This window comes from Nothobranchius furzeri, chromosome 18 (genome assembly GCF_043380555.1).
Source record: "Nothobranchius furzeri strain GRZ-AD chromosome 18, NfurGRZ-RIMD1, whole genome shotgun sequence".
NCBI classification, from domain to species: Eukaryota; Metazoa; Chordata; class Actinopteri; order Cyprinodontiformes; family Nothobranchiidae; genus Nothobranchius; species Nothobranchius furzeri.
In genome coordinates, this window is record NC_091758.1 from 21,787,225 (window position 1) to 21,807,320 (window position 20,096).

At 42.2% G+C, this 20,096-nt stretch overlaps 1 protein-coding gene across 1 annotated transcript in view; it reads left to right on the top strand.

The window, feature by feature from the left end:
- The first annotated feature begins 2,781 nt into the window (after nt 1–2,781).
- crip2 (cysteine-rich protein 2) overlaps nt 2,782–20,096 on the top strand; it is a 31,132-nt gene continuing 13,817 nt past the window's right edge. The window contains exon 1 of the mRNA XM_015969589.3: nt 2,782–2,940. Within this exon, the coding sequence (XP_015825075.1) occupies nt 2,898–2,940 (43 nt within the window). The 5' untranslated portion in view covers nt 2,782–2,897. The remainder of the gene's footprint in view (nt 2,941–20,096) is intronic.

Here is a 20,096-nt window from a genome sequence, read left to right on the forward strand (position 1 = left end):
GAGGAAGTGGCTGTGTGCACGCTCGCTGACGGCTGTTAATCAGCCGTTACACAGATGTGGGAAATATCTCAAGGTGGCTGTTCCTGCATCAGGATCTGCTCTGTGTCAGCAGGCAGACAGACCAGACAGCTCCAACGTGTGAAGGATCTTAGTTCATCCACTCTCAAAAGACTCAGTGAAAAGATGCAGACTCTCTAATGGAGGAAATTCGTCAGCTCTTTTATTGGCCCTAAGTGAATCCAGTAGTCACATCATGTGATGCTGGACTGTGAGAAACTCACAATCTGCTTTCTAACTGCCTCTCTCTCTCTCTCTCTCTCTCTCTCTCTCTCTCTCTCTCTCTCTCTCTCTCTCTCTGTCTCTCTCTCTCTCTCTGTATGCCTAATTTGTTGTGAAGCCAGCCAGCCTCCTAAGTGGAAAGCTGATCCAGCCCATCCACGTTTCAGCATCTTCTTTTCCCTTACTAATTCCTACCAGTCTGAAAGGGAGCATTGTGATCTAACTGAATGCTGCCTGCTCCTCGAACGGAAGAGGGAGGAAAGGAAGTGGGAGTGCATTTGCTCCAGAGGACTGCTCTACCACTTGGCCAACAAAATATTTCCCGCCTGTTTTCTCCTGGCTATGGCAGACATGCTGCTTTCCTGCTTGACTCTAAAAAAAACAAAGAGCACATAAAATAACATTACATGACAAGTTATTTAAGAAAAAATGCCTAATTTGAACCAAATAGCAATATCTGAGCATGTAAATAAAAGCCCTCTGCTAAAAATAGTTAAATATCTCTAAAATATTAAAATTCTATTAAATCACAAGTAAAATATTAGATTATTGCTAAAACAAAACTTTGCTAAATGGCTAATCTGAGACTGAGCACTTTCTATAGGATTTCCTCCAGGATTTAGACGTTTTGCTTCTTTCTTCTCAAGAGGTTATCACCCTTAAACACTAAAACAGATATCTGATAAATGTAGTGGCATGTTAGTAAATAAGGCGCCTGAAATTATTTAAATGTTGATTAGTGAAATGTTGCCATTTCATCTTCCACATGAAGATGAATGACTTTAACATGCAGCAACTGATATTTCTTTTTTCAGAAAGCGATAATATTAAAGGACACTCCTACAACACATCCAATCACTCATATTGTGTTATCAGTAAAAAGCAAATTTACAGTCTATTTCTTTAAAATAACTCAAGAACCACTAAAGAGACAATGTGTAATTTTTACTATTAATCTCTGGAAATATCCGTCAAAATGTTGTTGAAAATTATTTAAATGAGTTGTGGTTGAAAAATTTTAGCGGCTTAATAACATATTACCATAAACCAGGTCTAAAATACATAGGAGAGGGTCTAAGGGTGCTTGTCAATGTCAAGGCACCTGCCATGTCACGTGACACATAAGGCAAAGTTATATTTTATACATATAAGTATAACGAGTCTTTTAGTTTTTATTTGTGTGTATATTTGTTAAATAAATATGTAAGTGACTTACCACCTGCTAGCCACTGAAGCTGCAACTACTAAGCAGCTAACCAACCACAGACCTGCTTTGGATCTAAAAAGCATTTTAGATATTAGACCCGATAGCTACAATTATTTAATTTATATTTAAACTGGAAATTTGCCCTAGAAGTAGCTGCTGGCTCCTGATCCGCCATCTTTTTGAAAATATCGCAATGTATGCTGGGAATTTTTTTGACTGAGGCCAAGCGACAAGACACCTCCCATGTATCCTTGGTCAGCTAGCTAAATGGCTAACAAACAGAGAACAGACACCTTTGTAGCACATGAACATTGGAACACGCCTTGGCGGTTCCTGATTACGTATATCCTAGGGAACCGGGGTGAGACCAAAGCGAGGCTCTTGACATTGAGAAACACCATTTGTCTTTGGGCGATGCCATGTTAGACACAATGTTTTCTTCTAGGGAAGCCTATGAGGACAAAATGCATTTACTGATTTGTGACCAGTGCTTACAAAACTTTTGCCATTCATGAACGTTGTTTTACACATTTACCTCTTTGCTCGTAAGTGATGAAATTGAGTCTGATGTGCATCATTTTGCTGGAGATTGAATGATCAGAAATGGTATTCGTTTGAAAATTGCACTCCCAGGGATTTTTAACCCTAATGGCCATCTGTTGGTATGGTATAACTTGAACACAAAAATACTGCTTGCTTGTAGTGATTTAGGTATGTACTGCTCCCAATCGCTGGGGAAAATACACACAGTCACTTTAATCGTGCTACATTTTAAAAGTCAGAACTCTGAGCAAAATGTTTGTAAAAAGGTCAGAATAAATGATAAGATTAAGTGTGTAACAGAAAATTATGATAATTTTAGATTATTGCATACTTTTTAGATAGAAAAATATATTAAAAAATGTACCTTAATCTGGTAATCTTCAGTCAAAAATTTCTAGTTAAATATTTACATCTATAACTCATTTTTGCTGGGAATTTTTTAATAAGCAGCAAACTAATTAAATCATTATTTATATCTGTGTGTGTGTGTGTGTGTGTGTGTGTGTGTGTGTGTGTGTGTGTGTGTGTGTGTGTGTGTGTGTGTGTGTGTGTGTGGGAGAGAGAGAGAGAGAGAGAGAGAGAGAGAGAGAGAGAGAGAGAGAGAGAGAGAGAGAGAGAGAGAGAGAGAGAGAGAGAGAGAGAGAGAGAGAGAGAATATCAGCCATTATCTTTTCTATGCAATGTGGCAACATTTCCTACAGTCCATGAAGTAGTCATGACGCGTTTAGAAGCAGGGGGCGTGGCCATGTAAACGAGGACTCGTGGGCTGAATAGATGCTCCAGCTCCTGAGCGGCGGGACACTTGCTGTGGAGAAAAGAGCCGGAGCGGGCAGACGAAACACGTTCACCCGACCCACATCGCTCCAGCATGGCTTCAAAGTGTCCCAAGTGCGAGAAGACGGTTTATTTCGGTAAGTAGCATCCTCTTTGTGCGCTGCGTTTAGTTAAAACGACTTTTAGCTGACGGAGATCTTCGCTCGTTAAGCAGTTGATATGGTTTAATTAACATAAGTAAATAAACAATTTTTAAGGTGTTATTTTTAATGGAGGAAAAATTTCATCCTCTATGTCTTTTAAAGAGGGCAGTAACATTTTTCATTTGAATACCTGACATTAGTTGTTGGAATAATGTGTATTTTGTGAAAAACTACCCTGGTTTTCCAAAGGAATTTTTCACATACTTCCAAACATTCCTTGGAATTTGCCTTTTTTTTTTTTAGACAAGAGTCCTTTGGAAGGTGAATAATTCACATGGGCCACCTGTGAGAAGCCTAGAAAGAGCCCAGAGAGTTAATAAATAAGCAAAAAAAAAGTAAACAAAAGATCAGAACAAATTTTATGAATCAAATAGTTTTCTTTAGAGAAAAATGTGTTTGGTTATCCTATTCTATCCTCGGTTTGTGCTGCTAGATTAATGATTTATCTTAGTTTTTTCTGTAAAGTGACCTTGGGTGTCCTGAAAGGCGCTTTGAAATAAAATGTATTATTATTATTATTATTATTATTATTATTATTAGTTTGACACCAAACTGTGCCATTTTTAATTTGTTGTGTTTGGTAAACATCCAAGCTTGACAGTTGGCTTTGGTGAGTAGCTGATGGAGGTCCTTGCCAGGAGCAGGAGCCCCATATGCTGAGACCGTCCACTGACAGGAGCGCAACAACATCCTGCTGCGCCAGAGACATGAAAAGCTGCAAAGTCAAATATTTTGCATCTTTATTTATTAAGAAAAAACTGACAAAAATGAAAGCACCCACATGGTCATAGCGACACTTTATAAGTTACAGCAGATGTTTACGGTTTAAGATTTGCTCAAAATTGAGGGCAAAGCACAGGATTAAAGGATCTCATCTTGAGCGTAAACATGAATTTATACACATTCTGTTTTGCAGCTGAACCTTTAGTAGTCTAGTGTTTGTTGTCACATGCTGGAAAACATAAATACTCACCTCAGAGCTTTTCACGCAGTTCAAAACCAAATTATGTGAGTGGATGCAAGTCTTGTGTAACAGCAGCAGCAGCATGCATCCCAGCTGCTGCTCATCCTGTGGGTCCCAGGAGTAATATATCTACAAATAAGATTTATTTACTAAAATTAAACACAATGAGCTTTTATTTTGCTCCTTACGCCCATCCTGGAGGAGTTTATTTTCGTTTTGGGTGTGTGTCACTGGGTGGGGAGTGCTCTGGACGGAGGCAGTGATGAATTTGATGAAGGTGTGTTAAAATTAGCAGCAGCGAGAGGAGAGGAGGCCTTGGTGACAATATTGGTCATCTGGAGGGAGGCTGTGGATGTGAGGGAGTATTGTTCATCATGATGTTTAATGACGGCTAAGGATTGTAAAATGAGCTCAGCTGCTCCACCTACACATGCCCTCCTCTCAGTCTCAGAGATGTGAGAAATCCAGAGCTGAAGGGAAATTTTCAGGTCTGCAGAAAGCAGACACGAGCTAAACCTGATCTAAATGGGGACATGTGTTATTGCTAGAGGAAATTGTTGATTTCCTCTCTTATTTAGCTCTTTTGCTTTCTGTTTTGCAGTGGCGGTTCAGGGAGGGCTATTTAGAGCCTGTCCCGCAAATCCCGCCTGGTCCTCCAGCTGGTCCACCGTTATTGGAATCTCTTTGTGGAGCACGGGGCGTTCGGTGGTAGACCTAACTTTTTAATCTACTAACAAATGTTTTATCAGAAGGTGGCGGTGAGCCACAGTTTGGATGGGAATCATCCTGATTTTACAGAAGTGTTTTTGGGATCGGTTTTTCGTTGCTGCTTTATTGGAAAGGGAAGCGGTGACAGCTCCGTTTTATTGCCAATAAAGGGAAAATGTTGCTTCTGGTTTTGAAGGTTCAGATTGGTGTGTATTTTAAGAAACCAAATAAACAGCAGCAAAGGGAAAAAATGGAAATCCATGGTTGGCTCTGGTATTAAAAGAATGTGAACATCAGGGTTGCTCTACGAGTGTACGGTTGGTCAGATTCCCAGCATCCACATCGTGGCCCCGCATCTGTCGTGGTGCAGAGAGGCTTATAATACCCAGGGGACTGTTGGCTGACGCGTGACCAGCAGAAATCCATGAGTCCATGCAGAACACGCCTCAGCATGGTTAAATATATCTCCAACTCCAAACCACCAGACTCATCTAAGTTCTGTAGACGAAAAGCAGAAGCAATGCTCCTTTTTCAATAAGTGAATAAATGAGGAGCTAATGGGACCTAATGCTGCTCTCCTGTGAGTAACTTTTTTTTATTCCTCTGACTCTCTTGGTGGTAGCCCAGACCACGAGTTCCTCCTTATGTTTTTTTCCTCCCTAACTGCACGGATTGGGGGAAACGGGGTGAGCTGGCTCGTCTTTATTTAAAACGAGGCTCTTCATGCGACATGGCTATTCACAGAAGGCTCTCTCTGTCTCTTAGCACGTTTGTGTTTTAGTGAGACAGGCTACCTTCGACCCCCTCAGTCCGGCGGCATGGGCCAGCGTTCCATTTCCCACACACCTCTTCTTTTTTTAATCCTGCTTTTATCCCAAAACATCCACACAATGCCCTCACTTTTCCTCCAGTGTTCGAGCACCCTGTTTTCCACTTGGCTGCTCGGTGTGCTGCTGTGTGAATGTGCCTTGTCAGTTATATAACATCACTTCTTGAGTTTGCTCCCTCCTGCTCGGTGACGTTGCATAACCCACCGGCTCCTGTGTGCCACTCAGCCAGGCTCCCTTTTTTCTGCTTTTCTGAGGCACAAATATGATCCCCCTAATGGAGATGGCATTAAGAGAGGTGCTGACAACTCCCCCGTTCCCACCGCCTCACACACAGGTGAAGCCACACAGCACTCAGACCTGTTATATACCAGCACAAAGGAACAGAGTTCATTATTCATCCAAAAAGACACAATTCTGTTTTGTGTCCTGCTATGGAGTCCTCTGAAGCTACCAGCTACATAGCTTCACAGCTTTGTACTACAAGTTTAAAACAGAATTTTTTATTATCCATCATCTCAATGAAGCGCTTTTATGTCACACGTTGGACAAAATTAGGTTTTTTTTTTTTTGCTTATAAAAATTAAGTTTTATACGTGTTTATGCTATTTCATGTTCACATTATGATCCAAATCCTTCTCCAAAAGGTGCGCAGGTGCAAGTATTTCTATAATTTAGCTCTACAAATAATGCCTAAATATCTTATTATTAAATGGGTGTAATCAGCGGTTGCTCAATTGTGCGAAAATATATGGTAAGTATGATTATTTTGGTTAACATTTACCATGATTACTCATCAAGTTGGTAAATGCTACAAATATTTCTCCTTTTCTGGCTGGCTTAACCAGGATGGACATGCTGCCGTCAGCTTTTTAAAAATAATATCAAGTACGCTACATTGCTCATAATAACTTTTAAAAAATTATTTCTTATTTAGTCGTACTTTTGAAAAAAACTTTATATTTTTATTGCCAATAGGCGTTGTCTTGAGAGCAGAAAGCTTTCCTAGACAACATTTGTGCAGATTCTCAGTAGTCCAGGGTGAAATGTCTTCAAGGAATACAAGACAAGTCCAGTTATTTTCTCACTGAACCTTCAAGATTTTCTAACAATCATTTTCTGGTTATTTAAACACCAAGTTCACTAAGAAACCATATTTTCACTTTTTATTTTTGAAATATGATTCATCAGTTTCACTTGCAGTCTAAATGTGAAAAGGGTTTTCTACCCCTATTTCCTCCATTAGCCGTCAATAGAAAATAGACATGGACATGTTCAGATGGGCCCTGTTCCGTGCCTCCATTGTTGAGGTGGCTGCCCAGAGTCGTGGCCGCAGGGTCATCGGCACCTGTTGTGGTGGCAACCCCCGAACCCGCTGATGGACACCGGTGGTTAGGGATGCTGTCAAGCTGAAGAAAAAGTCCTATCAGGTTTTGTTGACCTGAAGGACTCCAGAGGCAGCTGATAGGTACCAGCAGTCCAAGCGGAATGCGGCTCGGGTGGTCACGGAGGCAAAAAACCAGGCATGGAATGTAGCAAGACATCCACACAGCTTCGAGGAGATTCTGGTCCACCATCCAGCGCCTCAGAAGGGGAAGCAGTGTGCTACCAACACTGTTTATATTGTGGATGATGTGCTGCTGACCTCGACTCGGGGCATTGTGGATCAGTTGGCGGAGTACTTTAAAGACCTCCTCAATCCCATCGGCACTTCGTCCAGTGAGGAAGCAGAATCCAGGGACTATTGGTTGGACTCTCCAATCACTGGGGCTGAAGTCACTGAAGTTGTCAAAAGGCTCCGGGGGTGGATGAGATCCACCTAGAGCACCTTGAGGCTCTGTATATCGTAGGGCTGTGTTGGCTGACACGGCTCTGCAATATCGAGTGGACATCAGGGGCAGTTCCACTGAACTGACAGACTGGGGTGGAGTTCCCCCTATTTAAAAAGGGGGACCGGCAGTAAGTTTAGCTTGTTTCCAGTGAGAGTTGGACTCCGCCAAGGCTGCCCTTTGTCACCGATTGTGTTCATACTTTTATGGACAGAATTTCTAGGCACAGCTAAGGCGTTGAGGGGATCAGATTTGGTGGCCTAAGGATCGAGTCCCTGCTTTTTGCAGATGATGTGGTCCTTTTGGCGTCATCAGAACGTGATCTTCGGCTTTCGCTGGAGCTTTTCACAGCCGAGTGTGAAGTGTCTGGGATGAGAATCAGCTCCTCTAAATCCGAGTCCATGGTCTTGAGTCGGAAAATGTTAGAATGCCTTCTCCAGGTCAGGGATGAGGTCCTATCCCACGTGGAGGAGTTTAAGTATCTCCGGGTCTTGTTCACAAGTGAGGGACATCTGGAGCACAAGATCGACAGGCGTATTGGTGCTACTTCTGCAGTGATGCGGGCATTGTACTAATCTCTTATGGTGAAGAGAGAACTGAGCCAGAAGGCGATCTACTCTCCTACCCTCACCTATGGTCACGAGCTTTGGGTAGTAACCGAAAGAACAAGATAGTTGATACAAGCAGCCGAAATGAGTTTTCTCTACAGGGTGGCTGGGCTTAGAGATAGGATGAGAAGCTCTGTTATCTGTGAGGGGCTCGGAGTAGATCCACTGCTCCTCCACATCAAGAGGAGCCAGTTGAGGTGGCTCAGACATCTGATTAGGATGCCTCCTGGATGCCTACATAGTGAGATTTTCTGGGCACGTCCAACCAGGAGGAGACCTAAAGGAAGGTGTAGGAAGGTCACCCTGGAGGGACTATGCCTCTTGGCTGGCCAAGGAACGCCTTGGGATACCCCCGGAAGAGCTGGCCCAAGTGGCTGGGGAGAGGGAAGTCTGGGCCTATCGAAAGGCTGCTGCTCCCATGACCCGATTCCGGATAAGCGGAAGACAATCGATGGATGGACATTTAAAAAATTGAAGCAAAATAGCAAAGCGGAATGCAACTAAATGAATTTAACAATAATTGTTTTTTACATTACATTGTCCTATCGCTGTGATCCTTAAAGTTAGATCTTGACTCATCAAATGGAGGCTAAAATTACTCGTTCATGTTTGTAGTTCTGCTCCAAACATACATACATACGCCAGACAAATATAGTTTCTTTTATATAAAATTTCACTTTTTCCTTTTTTTATCCAGTGAAGGCTCATCTTGTATTTTATGTTTGCATTAGCCAACAAACCCTCCCATTGATGGAAGGCACACAAGATTAAATTCTACCATCGGTAATACTTGAAATTTTCTAAATCAAATGGAAATCATGTCTACAGGGTGGGCCATTTATATGGATTCACCTTAATAAAATGGGAATGGTTGGTGATATTAACGTCCTGTTTGTGGCACATTAGTATATGTGAGGGGGCAAACTTTTCAAGATGGGTGGTGACCATGGTGGCCATTTTAAAGTCGGCCATCTTGAATCCAACTTTTGTATTTTCAATAGGAAGAGGATCATGTGACACATCAAACTTATTGAGTAAGTAAACAAGGTTCATTTTGTTGGCTTACAAAATTTAAATTAGGGCTGGGCGATATGGCCTCAAATCTATATTGCGATATAATCTGAAGCATGTGCAGTAACGATATATATTGCGATATATTTTTTCCTCTGTTTATATATGTCAAAATGACAAATATCCTCATGTGCCAAATATATGCCACTTGAGGCATATAGGCCTCCTCCTCCACCCACTCCATGCTTGCAGTCACTGCCATTCTGTTGTCCCAAAGTCAGCAGGGTGCACATCTTAGTGGAGTCATGTGCTATGGCGGTATTGCGATATTACCAAAAACTCTATTATTACCCAATTTTATATCATTTCTACCTTATATCGTTTATATTGCCCACCCCTAATTTAAATGGTTTCATTTAATAAGATTTTATTGCCCTCACTATGTGACGCCTTTCCCTTGGAGACATGTTATCAGATTATAGCAATTTGGAGAAGAAGACAGAGTTCAAATGAATTATCTTTAAAAAATATAATCTGGTGCTGGGTAAACAGGGACTATCTGTGTGAAGGCCCTTTGGCTAGGTCAGCCAGTGCGTTTAAATGTGCATCTAAATCAATCTAGGTTGATTAAAAGTTATAAACTGGGAGCCTTTATCCTAGTTTACATGTAGGTTAGAAAACTAACTCTCAACTGAAGTTTGTTCCACTCCGGTACACTAGGTGGCAACATGCGCCCTTTTGTGATTGCATTCTTCCATTCAGCTTAAAACAACACTAGGGGTGTTTCTCAATGTCAAGGCGCCTGGCCTTGCAAGGCGATGTCTTGCGAGGCCAGACGCCTTGCTTACGAGGACACTGTCCTTCCTTGGTAAAAGAAAATGGTTAAATAGAACAGACTTGCATCACATGACCGCTGCTTCCACGGCGGTCACGTAACATCACGTGACATGGGAGACAACGTTGTATTTTATACGTAAAAGTTTCAATATAAATATATAACAAGCCTTTTACTTATTAAATTGTGTATATGTTTGTTAAATTAAATATGTGAGTTACTACCTGCTAGCCACCGAAGCTGCAACTAATAAGCAACTAACCACATAGATAACTGCTTTGGATCTAAAAAAAAAAAAAAAACATTTTGAATTAATTGTCTTACGTTTAAACTTGAAATTTGCCCCCAAAGTAGCTGCAGGCTTCTGATCCGCCATCCTTTTGAAAATACTGCGGTGTATTCTAGGTAATTTTTTACCAAGGTTAGGCTGCAAGACACCTCCCGTGTATCCTTGCTCAGCTAGCTAAACGGCTAACAAACAGAGAACACACGCCTCGGTAGAACAGGAACAATGGAACACGTCTTGGCGGCTCCTGATGATGTATCTCCTAGGCATCCAGGGTAGGGCCAAGACATCAAGGCAAGGTTCATTGACATTGAGAAACACCCTAAATGGTAAACAAATGGTGGTAAGTGATGAAGACAACGTTAAAACAGGATATGCACAGTGGCCGAAGGAATGGATAACAACAACATTGCAGCACAGCTTATTTGGTATGTACTGTACTGTTTGTTGGTGTTACTTTGTGACGATGACAATATCAGAAGACCACTTCCATGGTCTCGTCACTTCCTGGCGTGCTCAGTTTGGTTTACATGCAGATGAAGTTGAGCTCCTGCAGCATTATCTGTGTGCTTCAGCATGATTAGAACCAGTTCGGCTTCAGCAAGACAATACAGACATCATAAAACAAAGTTAGTCTATTTAAGGGCAATAGCTCGGTTTTCTGATGTGCATGTAAATGTGTCCTGTCTGTCTAGAGAAAGTAGGCTCAGTAGTTCAGGGAGGCCAGCAAGTCATGAAGATGGACTGTGGAAAGGCCGTTTGGCCTGCGGCTCTGCTGGCCAGTGCAGACAGGATGCAAGTTAGCTACAGTCCATTTACGTCAGCCAGTGGGATTCACTCTCTTTTATTCACACATGGGGTGGGGGTGGGGGGTGGGGGGGAATGGAGAAGGCCTGGAGAGGAAGCCCCGAATGGCTGAGGCAGCGGATGACCTCCAGAGCTGGTTTTTGCTACAGGGTTGCATCAGCCATCATGCAAGCCCAACTCAATTTGCACAGGCACACACACAAGAGAGCTATGAGTGCTCACTGATATCTACTTCAATGGTCAACACCATCACAGCATTTCAAGGGAAAAAAACAACTTTATTCAGTGAAATTCTCCAAAATTCTTACATATATTTTTTGCCAGTGTAATAAACTATCCTTTCAATGTCAGTTTCTTTTAATTTTGTATCAATTGTTATAAATTATGAAAATATAGAACATATTGTCATAAACATTTAAATATTTATAACAGCGGTCATTCTTAAAAGTAACTCACTGTGCTAAAACCTTGTTTGGACATCCCACAGATGCGGTCTGGACTGATAGACTCAGGTTGAATTGTCTAAAAACTCTATCTTCCTTTGGCGAAGGTGAATTCTGTGTGAAACTGAATGGCCATTATCTTTATGGTACCTAAATGTCCTTGAGGGCACTTGTCCTCCAGAATGCAGAATTGGGAGAGGATGCAAGACAGGAAGCACGGGGTGCTGAAATTTTCTTTGTTAGCCTGATGTCTCATGGGACCTGGAGCAGAGTGTTTTTCCTTCCATGTTCTGGGTCCTGCTTCACCTTCGGTCACTCAGGTGCGTGATGTTTGTTAGGACGCTCAGATCTCACGCTGCTATGGTCAAAAGCCAGAAAAGACACCCGCGTGGACTCAGCTGTTACTAATAGAGGACTGGATTGGATGAGAGGATGAAGAGGTGTGCGTGTGTGTGTGCGTGTGCGTGTGCGCGTGCGCGTGCGTGTGTGTGTGTGTGTGTGTGTGTGTGTGTGTGTGCGTGCGTGCGTGCGTGCGTGCGTGCGTGCGTGCGTGAGTGAGTGAGTGAGAGATTTGGATGGGTTTGTTTGTAGAAAACTGTGAACAGATGGGTCCACATTACGGGAGCTTCACCAGAACAAAACCCTCCTGCCTGTGGTTTTAGGATATTTACAACAGCTTCTATCACTACAGGAGGCTTGAGCTTTTAATTTATCATTGGTTCACGACTGAATAGCGAATAAAATAATAATGGAGGTCTTTCCAGTGATTTCCTGACGTTTTGTTGAATTTAGCTCCTGCAGCATGCCAAGCAGCAGCTCTGTTTTCCCCCTCTTTGTCAAACTCATTACATTTCCGCCCATTGCACACTAATCGAATTATTGACTTAAGTGAAATGCCCATATGAGATTTCAAAACCTTGCTCCCCTGATGGACTTTTCCTGTCCTGTTACACGTTGTAACTTCAGCTGTTTGGCACTCGGTCCTTGTTTGTCGGTCACAAGTGAAAGTCAGGACACATTTCCTCTGAAGTGTAGCTGTTGACAGTCGGGTAAACGTAGTTAAGTCATTTGGAGAAATTAGTCTTAATGTTTCCCACAGAAGGCCTCTGTGTTACCTAATGTTCTGTCCATTTACTGTGTTTGTAGACCATTTGTTTCAGGTTTGTTCCCACGCCGTTCCATTTATAGGTTCGGTTTTAAGACAGTCTCCAGTGAGAATGCATCATCTTGCTAATGACAACAAAGTTAAAATCTAAAGAGCTTCAGATGCTCGACCATTGACTGCCCCCGAAAACCAAATCACGCGTAATTTATGTTCGGTGGTGATGAATCTAATGTTAAAAAAAAAAAAAAAAAAAACTCCTTTGAAATAAAGTCAAAGGACCAAATGTGCTAATTACAACATTCTTACTCCTAATAAATCGCTATTGTTGAAGATCTGTCACATTTGGGCATTTCCTGACTTTTTGTTGAATTTAGCTCCTGCAGCATGCCAAGCAGCATGTTTTCCCCCTCTTTGTCAAACTCATTACATTTCCGCAGTGTACGTGTCCGCTATAGTCACATCACAGGTCTAGCTGTGATGATGGCGGTAAACTAACTCACGTGTTCTCATTTATTGTTGAGGCTACCAGACACACAGGATCCACCAATCACAATAGTTCCTAATCGGTTTTGTGGAAGCAGACCACGCGGTATCACGAAATATAGTTGCTTTTCAAAATTGTTTTGGCCATTGATGTATCAAACCAATATATGATGCCGCAATTGGTTCGAGCTACACGTGAAAAAAGGTAGCACCACTTTTGACCTTTCGGCCAGCTGTTGAGGATTTTGTCCCAGCAGAGGGGGTAACTCGTCACCTATTTGATCAGGTAAGGTATTGATTAAAAACGTAAATGTTTGAAGCTAATTAGAAGTTGGACGTTACATTGAAAACCTTTTAAAGAGACAATGTGTAGTTTTTACCATTAATTTCTTGAAATATCCATCAAAATGTTGTTGAAAATTAAACGATACACATTTGTTGAAAAATATTGGCGGCTTTGTAACATATAACCATAAAAATCAGGTCTAAAATACATGGGAGCGGGTCTAAGTCTCGGGACGACGCCATATTAGACTCCATGTTTCCTTCTAAGGGAGCCCGTGAGGACAAAATGCATTTACTGATTTGTAACAAATGCTTACAAAACTTTCATTGTTCTTAAATGTTGTTTTACACATTTACCTCTTTACTCGTTGCCAGTGATAAAAGGGAGTCTGATGTGCTTCTGATGGTAAGGTCTTACTCAACACAAAAATACTGTTGCTTGCAACAATTTAGGTATCTACTGCCCCCATTGCCAGGAAAAATGCACACTGTCACTTTAATAAAGACGCATCTTAAGTAAATTTAGAAGATATTCAGCAGTTATCTTGGATTGTGACACAAGACTTGTACAGTACAGTACTTATTTGTTCTATCAATGATGAGGCTTTGAATTGTAAGTAGAACTTTATTTAGCATTTCTGTGTGTTTTACTGTGTCTAAAGTTATAATGTAGAAGAAAGTAATTTACCACCCGCCATGTGTAAAACATCTGCAGGCTCATTGTCAACCAGATGCAAAAATAGCAGAATAAACTAAAGTGCTTTTTAAATCATTTGTTCAAACTTTTTTTATTTTTACAATGTTTATCACAGGGTTAGAAAAATATTGTAATATTATCGTGCAGCCCTAGTACTGCATCCTTTAATTGACGTCCAAATCAGTGATGGGGAGACTCACAGGCTGCTTGAGATTTAAACCATATTGATGTTGCAGTCAGAGAGACTGACCACCTGCTAGAGAGCTTAAATCAGGAATTTACAAATGAAGCTAAGCAGCTTACAGTGATGCAGGTATCATAAGGTTCCAGTGATGACCTCTGCTCGGATATTTACTTCTGTCTTTGAGCTGATGGCATAGATTTTTGTATTCATTTATTGTTCACATTGTCTCTTTAAACACACAATTACATAAAATTGAAAAAAAGTTACTCAAATCCAGAGAGTTCCAAATGCCTCTGTAACGAGCAGGTCGAAAGTCACCCGACAGGCCCACACAAAGCACTTTCCCAAGCAGGAACCACCACAAATGCAACCCTTCACATGCTAAAACCCTAAATTATGAACTATTTAAAGCTACAACAAGCCCAGGTCTTCTTTGAAAACAAATACTCATTTTTCCTTTAATCTATCCAGCTATCAAGGATAAAAAGCTGCAGTCTTTAATTAGCTCTCTGTTTACATTTTAAAACCGGACATTACAACTAAGATGTGAATTTATTTTTTTAAGTCTACTTTTGAGAAGAGTCCTCAAAACTTTTTGCCCCCCAATTGGGGAACGTTAGGGCCCAAAGGGTTTTAAACATGCAGCTGAAGGTTAAAAAGTCACTGGGACTCAAATCTAAAGTCATCCATGTTCTCTGTTTACTCTTAGTGACTGATAACGACCCAGATTCCTTAACTTCTCGGTTTAACGAGCACTGCCTCTCCATTCTGGACAATATTGGGCCATTCCCATCTGTACCGGGTTGGCCCGGGCCGGGTAGCCCCAGTCGGCCCCAGTCGGCCCCAGCCTGGCCCGGATGATTCCACACATCCTTGCCTTAAGCCCATGTGGGCTGATTCTACCCACCAGTCAGAGGCTTGCTCTAATGGAAGGTGTGAATTTGCTGTCAGCAGTGGGTGTGTTGGCCCTGGTTGGCCTGAAGCAGACCCCCTCGAGAAGAGGGCTGAGAATGAGCCTTGGTTGGCCCGGAAAAATACCAGGCCACCCAGATATGTAAACAACCTACGCTACCCGGCCCAGGCCGACCCGGTACAGATGGGAATGGCCCATATCTGTCCTGTCAGAACCAGATCAGTTCCTGCAGTGAACCCTACTCCCTGGTTAAATGACAGCCTTCGCAGCCGAAAGCGCCAGTGCAGAAAAATTGAGCGTTTGTGGAAGAAAACCCATCTCCACGTCCATCTGCTGCACCTAAAGGATCTTCTGACATCCTTTTACTCTGCAGTCAGAGACGCTAGGGTTTCCTATTTTTCCAACCTGGTGTCCCAGAGCAAAGGGAACACCAAGGTGCTGTTTAACACCATCAGCAGCATTGTCTCTCCTGCCTCTCCTACAGCCTCCATCCACTCTGTTACAGACTGTGAGAACTTTCTGTCTTTCTTTGTGGACAAGTCAATAAGGTTAGATCTAGCATCTCTCCTTCAGCCTTATCGCCGCCTCTCCCGACTCCAATCAGGCCCGTCATCCTAGATAGCTTTGCTCCTGTTTCTTTGCCTGAGTTAACCAAACTAGTTAACTCTATGAAGACCTCTGCATGCCCCCTCGACATCTTACCCTCATCTTTGTTTAAAAGTGCTTTTCAGTCCATCAGTCCCAGCGTGCTCTCTATAATTAATGCTTCTCTGGTTTCTGGTCAGGTCCCTGCTTACTTTAAGAACGCTGTAATCCACCCGCTTCTTAAAAAACCGAGTCTCGACCCCTCTCTCCATAGCAGCTTCAGACCCATCTCTAAACTTCCGTTCATCTCCAAGATCTTGGAAAAGGTTGTGGCTAAACAACTCACAGCTGCTCTTGATGAACATAAAATCTATGATAGCTTCCAGTCAGGTTTTCGTAGAGCTCATTCTACTGAAACAGCTCTTCTTAGGGTCTCTAATGACCTTCTGACTCACAGTGATGCAGGGGACTGTTCTGTTCTGGTCCTGCTGGACCTGACTGCAGCCTTTGACACTGTTGACCATCACCTGCTACTGGAGAGGCTGAGAGACTGGGTAGGCCTATCAGAATCTGCTCTGGAGTGGTTCTCCTCTTATCTCTCTGAGCGCTCCTTTTCTGTGGCTGTCTCCAAGTTTAGGTCCTCCACCACCTCTCTTACCCATGGTGTCCCACAAGGTTCTGTGCTGGGGCCTCTACTCTTCCTCCTCTATCTGCTTCCTCTTCAGCACATCCTGAGCTCCTTCAAAGGAATCTCCTACCATCTTTATGCAGATGACATCCAACTGTACATCTCCTTCAAGCCCCATGAGATGTCTAAGCTGCAGCTGTTACACACCTGCTTAGACTCTATCAAAACCTGGATGGCTGGGATCTTTCTACAGCTGAATGAAGATAAGACTGAGATCCTCATCTGTGCCCCAGACAAGCTGGTTCCCAAAGTCAGAGACTCTCTTGGTTAGCTTGCTTCCCACACCAAACCTTCCGTCAGGAATCTTGGCGTGACCTTTGACCCAGCTCTCACCCTGGATTCTCATGTCAGTTCTCTTGTTCGCTCTTCCTTCTTCCATCTCAGGAACATTGCTAAGCTGAGTCCCATTCTGTCTCGCTCTGAACTTGAGACAGTTCTCCACACCTTCATCTCCTCACACTTAGACTACTGTAACTCTCTTTTCACGTGTCTGAGCAGAGCCTCCCTGAAACGTCTACAGGTGGTTCAGAATGCCTGTGCTCGGCTTCTGACCAAGTCCTCCAAACACACCCACATCACCCCACTTCTCCTCCAGCTTCACTGGCTGCCAGTCAACTTCGGGGTTCATTTCAAGATCCTGGTTCTGGTCTATAGGGCCTTACATGGACAAGCACCATCTTACATTGGTGATCTTCTTAGTCCCTACACCCCCAGCAGGTCCCTGAGGTCCAGTCACCAAAGCCTACTGGTTGTGCAGCGCACCAGGCTAAAGACCAAAGGTGACAGATCATTTGCTGCTGTGGCCCCCAGACTCTGGACCTCTCTCCCCCTGAGCCTGAGATCAGTGGACTCGGTGAACTCCTTTAAAAAGCAGCTGAAGACTCACTTGTTCAAGCTGGCTTTTGTATGACCTTCTTCAACCACTCTCTCTTTATTATGCTCTCCCCATCTATTCCACCTTCCTCAGGATCCACTGACTTCCCTCTTTCCTATTCACTCTCTCTCTCTTTCTTAACATTTTTTTTCTTTGAAATTGCAATTGCTTATTCTTGCTCATTTTAAATATATTTTTAAGCATTTTCTAAAAGCTTTTTTATATTTTTACAATTTTTTTTGTTTTTGTGAAGCACCTCGTGATTTTTATCTTGAGAGGCGCTATAGAAATGATATTTTTCTTCTTCTTCTTCTTCTTCTTCTTCTTCTTCTTCTTCTTCTTCTTCTTCTTCTTCTTCTTCTTCTTCTTCTTCTTCTTCTTCTTCTTCTTCTTCTTCTTCTTCTTCTTCTTCTTCTTCTTCTTCTTCTTCTTCTTCTTCTTCTTCTTCTTCTTCTTCTTCTTCTTCTTCTTCTTCTTCTTCTTCTTCTTCTTCTTCTTCTTCTTCTTCTTCTTCTTCTTTCCCCTCAGATTGAAAAATGGTGATATTTAGCCAAAATGTGTCAGTTAACTCATTCACTGCCAGCCATTTCCTGATCAGAAAAGCCCTTTGCTGCCAGCGTTTTTCTGCATTTTTACAGGTTTTTAAGAGTCACAGAACGTTACATGCTAGGATGATGTCAACGCCAGAACTAACAAAACAAAGAGGAGACTCACCTCTTGCATCTGTAAGAATCTGCGCTTTTCCATCGTTATCCGTTCTTTCACAATCCGTTGTCGAATTGTGATTGGCAGAAGCTTGATAAGGGGGCTGCGTGGTAAGGCAGCTGGTGGCACTGTTACCTGCGGTAAGAAGGTTGTAGGTTCAATTCCCAGCAGTGAACTTTCTCAACTCAGCTAGCATATTCTCCCCATGCATGGTTGGGTTTACAGGTACTGTGGTACTTTCTTACAAACCAAACGCATGTCGGGTTAATTGGAGAGTCTGAAGTTGCTCTTGTGTGTGTGTGTGTGTGTGTGTGTGTGTGTGTGTGTGTGTGTGTGTGTGTGTGTGTGTGTGTGTGTGTGTGTGCGTGCGTGCGTGCGTGCGTGCGTGCGTGCGTGTGAGAGAGTGATCGATTGTCTCCCTGTGATGGACTGCAGACCTGTCCAGGGTATCCCATGGCTTCTGCACAATGACAGCTTTAGATATGTACAAGCTCCCTGCAATGTTAGTAAGAAAAGTGGTTCACTAAATCAGTGAGGTCATTAGGGAGACGATATGTAGTGCAGTAGGTCCTGACATCCAGGACTTGGAAATTTTGTAATAATGGGACTTTGGACAAAGTCAGTACTGTCTTTTCTTGGTGTCATCTGCATAGTTATGTGAAGTGATTTACAGACAGGATTCAGTCAGTGTTTTTAACGCCCGAAATTAAATCTTTATGCTTTACACCCAATTTAGTCTGATTTTAGCCAAAATTATTTTCAAATCTAAAATCTTTTTATTAAAATTGTATAAAATGTTCTTACCTGAATGGATTATTCTAAGGTTGGTTTTGCTAATCCGTTTGGTAGGGATGTCCCGTTCCGATATTGATATCAGAAGTAATTCAATATGGGCCCAAAAACATTGTATCGGATTATATCAGACGCTATCAAAAGTCTCCGATATAAGCAGTCTGTTAAGGTTCACATTTTTGCAACCAATGGTTAAGAAAAAAATTTCTTTTTTTTCATACTTACTGTTATTGGCTCTTGTTTTCCGATTGAGTAAAATCACTTAATAAAGCCATTCATACATTCCACACTATGAAATAGGTAAAAGTATGTATGATTTCTGCTGATATCGTATCGGATTGATATTGGTATCGGTCAATACTGAAGTCTGCAGTATCAGTATCGTATCGGAAGTGAAAAAGTTGTATTGGGACATCGCGACTGTTTGGTTTCTGTGTCAGAAAGAGTTGCAAATTAGATCAACAAACTCCTGGAATTAGACATAATCCTGGTTGTGGTGAGAAGTGTCTTTTTTAAATCTAAAAGCCCAGTTCTTCACTGTCTACTGATTGTTTTTATCTCTATAGCTTGTTGTTCTGCCATTTGTGAAAGATGGTAGAAATGTTTGAATTATTGAGACCATTTATAGTTTTTTGGGTGGATTTCTCTGAAAGAGGTCTGCTGTTTACTTCGTCACAGTCTCTTTTATGTGTGTGTTAGTTTTTTGGGGTTGAGAGCTGACTTGGCACCTTCTCATTTATCTTGACTATGTACATGTAATTCTGAGACTTCCCTGTGAGCTGGAGCTTGTTTACACAACTGGATGCATTTACTCTGATGATGCTATAAATAGACAGGAGAGGGAGATGTGGTGGCATTTCATCAGCATCGTCCGTGCCTACATGTGGACTATTTTAGGAAACTTAAGTCTCTATTGAAAATTATGTAACGGTGGAGTAATTACGTAATTTCTTTTTGATGTTTTCTATATTTTTGGTGTAAAGAGGAAATGGATGAACATGATGGGGCACTTTTATTGGTTGGCACTATAGAAGAAGTCTTGAGGGTAATAATCATCCGCTCCAGATGTAGGTCCTCCCTACCTCGCCCACTGCAGCTCCCTCACCATACAACACAGACAGATGACCTCACCCTTCTTTCTGTATAGCTGCTTTATTATAGGAGCCGGCAAACAGAAGACAATCGAGTATGGAGACGAGGACGCACACTTGGCCCTCTGACGTCCATTTCCTTTTATGCGCTCACTTGTTTTAATCGTTGTAGAGATGTGTCTGTTTTTATGAATCACTCATTCATACAAACACAACACAGAGCACACACTGGCAGCGGTCCTGCTTTCAGTCAACACATAATAGGTGCCACTGCTTATACAGTCAGCTTCAGAGCCAATGCATCACATAAACACCGGCTTTGTGCTGACAGTGGAAGTTGGTCTTTACAAACATCATCTGAAGGGGTTGT